General features: G+C 40.0%; 1 protein-coding gene across 1 annotated transcript; it reads right to left on the reverse strand.

The window, feature by feature from the left end:
- Window positions 1-772: 772 nt before the first annotated feature.
- Window positions 773-10,136, reverse strand: LOC138800007 (natural killer cells antigen CD94-like). The gene is made up of 6 exons (XM_069981815.1): window positions 10,049-10,136; window positions 8,696-8,815; window positions 7,020-7,133; window positions 3,890-4,038; window positions 2,700-2,812; window positions 773-905 (listed from the first exon to the last, which is right to left on the reverse strand). The coding sequence occupies exons 1-6, from the start codon at window positions 10,134-10,136 to the stop codon at window positions 773-775; spliced, it is 717 nt and encodes a 238-aa protein (XP_069837916.1).
- Between the last annotated feature and the right edge of the window lie 212 nt (window positions 10,137-10,348).

The raw sequence follows: 10,348 nt of genomic DNA on the forward strand, positions 1-10,348 counted from the left end.
AATATTCTCATCTGCCATATGTATTGTCCTTGAAGCTCTGCCAGTAAGGCAAGCGTCCCAGAGTTGCCTCTTTTGAAGATGAGACCAGCAATTTACAGGTACTAAAAAATAAAATTGCCAACTGAGGACGTATAGGAGATCTATTGTTTAAAAGTTGGAACTCTGAAGTGTGCATCCTCCTTCTATCCTGGTTACAGGCACTTTGTACTGCTCTGCAAAGTTCTTGTAAAAGTGAATTGGAATTTTAACAATCGTCATTTCTCAACCCAAGGGATGAGCAGCAGAAGAGAACTATTAGAAGCAGCATCGCTGCCAGCTATGTAAAGGAGTTACATCATCTCTACATCACAGGTGTGGCGCCCCGCGGTCTCTTTCTCCTTATTTAATGCAGTGTGAACACTTAGACCATGACCAATCAAAACTTTTTGGAATATTTAGGATATTTTGTATTTAGGAAACCACTGGACAAGGAGAAAAAACTGCAAAGACTTGTAATCCTTTAATACAGTATAGTAAATATATTTTACAATGATCCTGAACATTAAAAGGGATTTTCCAGCATTAGAAAAACGTGGCCACTTTCTTCCAGAGACAGCATGACTCTTGTCTCCAGAATGGGTGTAGGTTTTGCAACTCAGTTCCATTGAAGTGAATGGAGCCTACCTGCAAGCTTCACCTGAACTGGAGACAAGAGTGAGGTTGTCTCTGGAGAAAAATGGTCATGTTTTTCTAAAGCTGGATAACCCCTTTATTGTATCATTTGTTTTCTGTTTTAACTAAAATCGGGGAGATTTACAGGTAATCTTTCACAAATCAGCTTCAGCTGAGATCCACATGGTGTAAATAAAAGTGGATTGTAGTCAAATGAGGCACATTTCAGTTCTCTGCACTGGGAAATGTAAGTGCTGCGAAATCAATGGACACAGAAAAATCATCATAAATATGAGTGAAAAAAAACTTTTTTAAAATACTTTATATGGAACCAAAAAAGCAGCTACAGTAGCTCCATTCACTGTGTAGTGGCCAGACCTGGTTACTGCAGCTCTAATTTGATTGGCAGGGGTGCTGGGTGTAGGCAACCTGCTAATGCAGTAATTAATAACCCATCCTTATGGTCCGTTTACATGGAACGATTATCGTTCGAATTTTCATGATAATGATCGCATTTAAGTGATAATCGGCTCGCGTAAGCAGCGAATGATCAAGACACGAGAAAGGAAAATTCGCAGATCACTTTGTGTAAACAGTCTTTCACAGATTCACCCTATGTGTGAGATGGGCTTAAGTGATCTTAAAACCATCGCAATAATGATTTTTTTCTAACGATTTATCTCTTCGACTAAACGCTGATCGCTATAAAAACCAAATCGTTGCTTCATAATCGTTAAATGATCTATTGGACGAATTATCGCTCCGTGTGAACGGACCATTAGGATAGCATATTAATCTGAATGGCCCAGAAAACCCATTTAAAAGTACATTCACATAAAACAAGTTTGCAGCCGAATTCACGATGAGAATTTCACAACAAATCCTCTGGACTATTCAGTATCGTAGGCTATGACCCTGCATTGTCGCAGCCAGTTTTCATAGTAAACGAATAGGCCACCAGTCAGTGCGCTGTCCCACTGCAGCCAGTGATTGACTGAGCCGGCCATCAGTGAGCAGGAGACTGAATTAAGAGTGCCAGGAGGGGGCACAGGCAGTTAAGCAGTTGCTGTTTATTAAAGGTGAAGTCGGGCAAAAGTATTGTATTGCCACCCAAAAGTTATACAAATCCCCAACATACACTTATTACAGGAAATGCTTACAAAGTATTTTTTACCTGCACTTACTACTGCATCAAGGCTTCACTTCCTGGATAACATGGTGATGTCACTTCCTGGATAACATGGTGATGTCACTTCCTGGATAAAATGGCGATGTCACGACCCGACTCCTAGAGCTGTGTGGGCTGTGGCTGCCGGAGAGGATGATGGCAGGGGGACACCGGGGGATCACAGGGCACTGGAGGGACACTGAGCATCCCCCTGCCATCATCCTCTCCAGCAGCCACAGCCAGCACAGCTCTGGGAGTCGGGTTGTGACATCACCATGTTATCCAGGAACTCATATAGAAAAAGAGACCGGCACTACTCATTTAAAAACCCAAACAGGGTTTACCAGATGTAACGGGGTGCTCACTCTATGTAGCAATAGACACTATCCAGGAAGTGACATCACCATTTTATCCAGGAAGTGACATCACCATTTTATCCAGGAAGTGAAGCCTTGATACAGTAATAAGTGCAGGGAAAAAAGCACTTTATAAGCATTTCCCGTAATAAGTGTATATTGGTGATTTGTATTACTTTTGGGGGGAAATACGGATGTGCTGCAAAACTTGCAGGGGGAAATTCATTGATGCTTTATCATTTAATATGTGATTTTATGCAGCCTGTGTTAACTTGATTACAATGACACATTTAGCTTGATGTTCTAATTGACTTCCTGACACAATTGTTGCGTCAGAGATCATATCTATCTATCTATCTATCAAAAAAAAGAAGACCCAACCACAGCAAAGTATTTTAAGAAATTAATCAGACCTAATAAGATTTTTATGCTTAAAATTGTACATTTATCTGAGCAAAGATGAATATAGCAGAATTATTTCACTAGTATAAAGAACTGTGCTAAATGAATGGTTGTGTACTCACCTGTATGTTGTGTTATCTAACCACATCCATCTCTCATTTGATTTTAAGGAACACGTTAGGCCTAACCATAAACGGGATGTAATCCATTTCCGGAAATTACATATCATATATTCCTAAAAATGATCAATGTATAATATATAAAAATATGATATTTTAAATTTAACGTAAGTAGTAAACAAAGGTTGAAATGAGCACAGATGGAGGAATCAGATATGGGCCAGGTTCACATCTGTGTCTGCGATCTGTTCTGAACACATGATCTGTTCATATACATGAATTCATGATACCCCAATAACAGGATGCAAACTGATGGCCATCATCATTGACTTCAATATAAAAAAAAAAAAATTGTTTTTTTGGCGGATTTAAAAAAAAAAAGAATAAATTAAACGGATGCAATTAAATTCATATAGAAATAAATAGGGATATAAATGGATCAGTTTATTTACATGACTATTTGAAAAGTGGCATCACATTGTCAGTTTGTTTTTTTTGTTTTTTAGTACTGTGCACATTTTTTTCTGATAGAAGGGATTATGCAGCGAAAATCTTTTTCTTTAAAATCAACTTGTTTCAGAAAGTTATATAGATTTGCAATTTACTTCTTTTTAAAAATCTCAAGTTTTCCAGTAGTTATCAGCTGCTGTATGTCCTGCAGGAAATGTTGTTTTTTTCAGTCTGACACAGTGCTCTCTGCTGACACCTCTGTCCAGAAAACCTCTCTTGCTCTGGACAGTTCCTGTCTTGGACAGCAGAGAGCATTGTGTCAGACTGGAAAGAATACACTACATTCTGCAGGACATAAAGCAGCTGATAAGTATGGGAAAACTAGAAATTTTTAAATAGAAGCAAATTACAAATCTATATAATTTTCTAGAACCTGATGATTTGACAGAAAAAGATTTTCACTGAATAATCCCTTTAAGGGAGTTATGTAGTGTTGGTTTATGTGGAAAGCATGTACTGCATGGGGACTGTCGGAGACAGAGAACTATTTTGCCTTAAATCATCTTGACATCCCATATATTTTATTACATGTTCATATTGATCTTACTACCTTTTCTTTCCATGGTCCTGGACAGGCTAATATTCTATGCAGTGGGGAAGAAATCTCTGGGCTCCTATTTAGCGGTTTTACCTTTTTAGCATTTTTTTTAAGCTGTAAACTAATGAAATAAATATCTTCTTACCATTTCTTTAAATGTTTTTGGCATAAAAAGACTGGAATTTTGAGATAAGCAAAACCTCTGAGATTCTTGCCATGAGAGCATTTGATCAGGCATAAAGTAACATTTCTTCTGTATTAGAACCCAGTTCATTGGGCAGAGCAGACAGGAGTCTAAATCAAGAAGACTTAAATTAAACTTCTATATAACATTGTATTCAAAGATAACTTTATATTTTACATATATTACTCATAACTTTTTAACCAGGCAGCTGCAATAGTGGAGAGCTACCTGTGGTTCGGTCCCTTTCCAAACGCTGTATACACAAAGCTCAAACTGCAACACCAATTTTGGCCTGAGAGCCTTTGGATGGTCAGGGAATGATGGGAGTTGTGGTTTTACAACAGCTGGAGAGTCACGAGTTGGGGGACACTGCAATATGCTAAAGAAGAAACATTCTACATTTCTATAGATGTCATCTTAAAAAAGTGTTTGAAGAGGTAGACGTTAGCAAAGCTGTCTGGTTTGCAGAATATTTATGGGTGTTATACAAATAAAGGGCAGGGTTATGTGTACAGTACATTGAACTATAAATTGAGGTCCTCGTTGGAAGTTAATCGCAAATAAATGGTTGGCAATGATACTTCACAGGCTTCCCAAGTCTAAACTTTGCTTTATTCGATCCAAACTAAACAGTAACAGCAGACACCTCCAGCATATGACGCATGCAATAATACAGAACATTAAGAAAAAAACTTTGCTTCCCCATACGTACACTCAGATTCACTACTAATACTGCGTCCAAATGGTCAGACCTACCAAACCAGCCCAATATGGCCGCCTTGCCTCTGTGACCTAGTGTGTTCCAGGTGCGGACATACTATATAGTGCAGTAATCAAAATACCATCATCATACCAAGATATGTTGGACAATTCTATGTCTCCAAGATTGTAAGGAGATTTGGGGTTTGGCTCCTTTTTAAAGGGGTTGTTCATCAAAATAATCTTTCTTTTAAATCAACTGGTGCCAGAGATTTGTAATTTACTTGTATTTAAAAAAATCTCAAGTTGTCCAGTACTTATCAGCTGCTAAATCTGTTGCAGGAATGTGGGAATGAGGCCAAAGAGCATGCTTATGTGCTCCAGATAATATTGATGGATGTATCGTGGGTCTACTCATATACTGGTTGACAGCTATCTGAAGTGTATGGCCAGTGTTAGGCTACGTTCACACAGAGCAAAAGGGGCGGATTAGGCCAGGAAATATTTCCACCTGAAATCAACTGACACTGAATTCAGAGCAGAATGTAAGCAGAATGTAAGCGGAATCCCTGCGTATTTCAGCACGGAATACTTGAGGAATCCGCACTGATTCCACATGCATTCAGCACTGAAATTCAGCGAGTATTCGGTGAGTAATAATAGAGCGAGGTGCCAACAACAATTTTGCAGACTTTGGAGACTGGACTATATGGTACCTGAATTTTCTAGAACAGATCACCTCAGAGCTGGCAGAGGAAAAGGAGCAGAGCTGAGCAGAAATGGCAAAACATCACCTCTTTGCAATTGATGGAGATGCACTAATTTCAGAGGTATGTATGTATGTATGTATGTATGTATGGGGGTTTTTTTTGGAAACTTTTGCTGTGGTCATATGCTGTGTGCATGCTGAAATTGTCATTTCTTTCTTGTCGGCCCCTGGTATCACCTCCTTTGGGTTATCTTGGGATTTCCCCACCCTTTTCCCCCCCATTTCCACGCTGATTCAATGCGTAATTTCCACTTGTATTACGCGCTGAATACGCACGTATTCCACGCTGAAACAGAAAATCAGAGCCCCATTGATTTGTATAGGCTTCTGCTAGCGGAAGTATGCAAAACAGGAGTCCGTGGAGCCCCGGTTGCGAGTATCAAAACACGGGATAGCCAGATATCTCTCGCCTGTTGCGACGGGGTGCCTCCATGATAGGGAGAGCACCACACCACCCTGATACATAGCCCCTTAAGTCCCACTCGGTTGCGAGTATTGGGGGCATCAGTGGAGACTCTTGATTGAGTACTTCATTGAAATTTTTTTTCACTGTTCTCCTTGAGTTCAGTGATAACTGTGTTTTGTTGGTCGATTTGCTATTGCCCCAACTAGCCAGAATCCTACTCCACACTGACGAGGGGCAAAAACCCCGAAACGGCTGTCTGTGGATGGAAGCCTGCCTTGGCAAGCCCTTGTCATGATCGCAATACTCGCACCTTGAGTTAGACATTGACAAAAAGGGGCCACCCTTGTGTTTCCCTATTTATGTTCCAATACTCGCAACCGAGTGGGACTTAAGGGGCTATGTATCAGGGTGGTGTGGTGCTCTTCCTATCATGGAGGCACCCCGTGGCAACAGGCGAGAGATATCTGGCTATCCCGTGTTTTGAGACTCGCAACCGGGGCTCCACGGACTCCTGTTTTGCATATTTAAGTTTTTGGGGGCATCAGTGGAGACTCTTGATTGAGTACTTCATTGAAATTTTTTTCACTGTTCTCCTTGAGTTCAGTGATAACTGTGTTTTGTTGGTCGTTCTGCAAGCGGAAGAATGAACATGTTCATTCTTCTGGCGGAGAGCGGATTAGCCGCGGAACGTTCAGCGAGGAAATTCCACTGTGTGAACTGCAGAGCAGAATTTCCATTCAACACCATGGAAATGAGTTCTGCACCTAGTTTAACGGCTGAAATTTCAGCGCTAATTCAGCGCAGAAATTTTGCTGCTTTTGCTCTGTGTGAACGAGCCCTGAGGCTATGTGCACACTATGGAAAAGGTGAGGAATTAGGTGAGGAATTGAAGAGGAATTTCAGCTTGAAATTCCTCCCGTAAAATAATCCCGTAAAAATAAAATATGTACAGGGCAATGTCTCATTGTGTTCAATGGGTTTTCTGCTCTGTTGTTCACACAGCAGAATTTCCGAGCAGAATTTTCTGCTGTAGATCTGCTAGAGGAATCCTATAGAAGTCAATGGGGGGGCTTAAATTGTGCTTGAATTCTGCCTGAAAACTTTCTGCTTCAATTCCTCGAGAATTGCTCAGTGTGCACATACCACTAAAATGCTAGATATGGCTGTGAGTGTAGCAAAAACTGTGACAACTTGTACTGTAGGATCAGCTCATTTACCTTTTTGCTCTCCTTTGTTTTTTACGCACAGGTCATTTTTTACATTTTCCAGTGTTTTTGAGATACTTTCCACTCTACCGCGGTAATAATTCTGCCTTTCAGATGCCTGCAATACTTAGAAGAAAATGTTTTTACAAACCGTGGTAATATGTAAAATTTCCAGCAACAAAAGCTGCTTGCAAATACATGGAAAATACATATGTAAATACATAAGCAAATGCTTTAGCATTATATATCATAGGAGGATGTTGTATGCCTACTCTGTGCTATAAAAAAACAAAACTTGTTACCTATCATAACGGCACCCACAGCAATTTGGTTAGTCAGTACTTTACTTTCTTAAAGTGTCGCTGTCTTTGAAAAACATTTTTTTGCAGAAATCAATAGTACAGGCGATTTTAAGAAACTTTGTAATTGGGTTTGTTTCCCGAAAAATGCATTTTTATCATGAAAGAGCAGTTTTAAGCTCTCCCCCCTGTCTTCATTGTTCTTTATGGAGAGGGGAGGGGTGGAGGGAGATGAGGCACCGAAACAGGACAACAATTTACAGCTACATCACCAGGCTATCACCGGGCACTGACTTCTCTGACCTCAGAATACCAGCTTTCACACAGCTACCACTGTGTAATCCTTTGTTCTCTGCTCTCTGCTGGTGACTTATGTCCCTCCTCCCTCCTCCCCCTCCCCTCTCCAGAACAGACAGGGCCCGACTGATGTAAACTAGTCAAGATTTCCAGATAATGAGCAGTGAATGGCAGAAAGGAGAGGAGGGGGGGGGGCCTGGGAAAAGTCTTGATATAGATATTGGCATATTTGCCTAATAAACCCAATTGCAAAGTTTCTTTAACTCGCCTGTACTATAAATTTCCAAAACTGTCTCTAGTTCAGGTGTAATTTATCTCCATTCACTTTAATGGAACTGAGTTGCAAAACCCCACTCAAACTGGAGACAAGAGTCATACTGTCTATGGTAGAAAGTGCCCATATTTTTCTAACTCTAGATATCCCCTTTAGGGTCCCCATACACCTTAGACTTATGTTGTTGGGAATTTGGAAGCCGCTTTAAGATTTTCTACCAGACTGCCATTTACCTTATTCGTGTAGTGTGTTTTAATTTTGTAATATTCTGTTTCTCATTCTCTTTTGCTTGTATCACGCTCTAGAATCAATAATAATAATAAATAATAATGATAATGGGGATGTCTAGAACAACCAGTGAGGATGTTGGGGGTGATAGGGGTCAGGCACATTATACGTTCCTGTCATCTCTGCTTCCGGGCGGCAAGGGGGGGAGCCATACCGTGATCCGCACTAGGACATGTCCTATTTTTTTCGCGGTGGGGGTCGTGGAACGGATCATGTGAATGGCTGCGTTTACTTGGTTCCTAAAATTGTTTGTGGTTACGGATCCACGACCATGGACAATTTTATGGGACGTGTGAATGCAGCAATAGGCTTACCCCTCAGCATGTTCCTATGTGTGGGAAGGGTGGTTGGCGGTCAGGAAATATAACTTACAGACGGACGATTGTTCATCCATAAATTATTCAAGGTATATGGGGGCATTTACAGTTTACTTTCTGCAGATTGTTTGCTAATCTCTCTAGCCACCAAGTTATATATCTTAGTTTAGTTTTTACAGATACTTTGACAGTTAGAGTAATCCCAGCACTTACATAAAATAGTCACTGCTAACAAAGCAAGAAGAAGGACGCAGACCAGTATCCCTAGTATAATGTATACTTTCTTTGTCTGTCTGCATTGTTTATTATTAATAGTATGTTCAGAGGAAGCAACTGTAAGGAAGAAAAAAGAAGAAATGAATCATGGTGAATTATGCACAATCTATGAAAACAATATCATGTCACAGACCCGAGAGAATATTCGCTATTTCTTTTGCCTCTTGTAACACATAAGCTAAGATGAATATGGCATGAATATGGATATCTCCGTAGCCTGGTGTAATATCACCTCTAGCACATAAGACATCTTTATTATTAGAACGCATGGTACAGTAGGTGGTTGCCTACTGGAGAACAGAGTTTGCGGTGGGTCCAATAGCTTCATGTTACACCCTTGTTTATGTCCTTACAAATCTAATCAATGGGGGAGATTTATCAAACTGATGTAAAGTAGAATTGTCTTAGTTAGGGGATCAGAATAATGGCCCTGACAGGGCGGTGGAGGGTCTTACTGATTGCAAAGGAGGTGGGTGCGACCTCCTTCGCACTGACAGGCCTGCCCTGGAACGGGACGTCATGTGATGTCCCGTGTTCAGGGAAGGCCCTTTGTAAGGCTCTGAAAGCTTGCTAAGTACATAACTAGCTAGAGGCCGGCTGGGCCAAGAACCTCACCACACATCTGGGCCGGTGACGTCACAGAACTACATGACCAATGTAAAAATTGAGAGAAAGACAAAATTGCTAATAGAAACCGATTAGACATATTATTATATTACAAGACAAATCAGTAGAGTAAATGTCAAAATAACACAGAATACCCCTTTAACTCGGCTCATTGCAATCTGCAAATATGCAAATTTGCTAAGCAATAGCAAACGCACATGTTAGATTACACGTACAAAGTTGCGTACATTACGCAGTTGCAAACATTACCCTTTTTTGAATATTACGCAGTTGCGTACATCACAGGATAAAAGTTTGCATGTTCGAAAATGATCGTTAGAACTATTCCGATCATCGAACAAACTGTTTGTATTGGCTAACACGACAATTAGCGGCACCTTCATACGAACATACAAATATTTATGAACATGTACGCTCGCCACTATTTTTTATGTAATCCGTTTGTATGCAATATGTGAATATTAGCTAATTTGTGCAAACATTCGTAAACTTCGCTTAACGAATTTCCGAGTGATGAGCTCATCTCTATATACAACCAAATTATGAGTTGAATATAAAGGAGTCAATAGTGTTTATTACTGAATGAATAAGGAATTACTCTAATTATAAGACCATATTCATATTCTTTACAATATACAATGCTACCTGATTTTGGCCACTTACCTTTTGTGTTCTTCTCCAAACTATGACTAGTAGACTCATGACTGGAATCCTCAAACCTAAGGTTGGCATATATTATCTCTTCACCCATTGTAAGAGGAAACTGAATTGTTCACTTCATAGTGAGAATTTTTGATACTGGCTATGTGTATGTGTAAGTGATATAAATAACTCGGATTCAGATGAACTTCCTGATGACACATCCAATGTGCCTTGTGGTAAGAGACTCAATAACTGACAAGATTTTACCATGGAAAATACAGACTAGCCAAAATATTCTGCAGGCTATAAACTACCTATGGA

Source organism: Dendropsophus ebraccatus, chromosome 8 (genome assembly GCF_027789765.1).
Source record: "Dendropsophus ebraccatus isolate aDenEbr1 chromosome 8, aDenEbr1.pat, whole genome shotgun sequence".
NCBI lineage: Eukaryota > Metazoa > Chordata > Amphibia > Anura > Hylidae > Dendropsophus > Dendropsophus ebraccatus.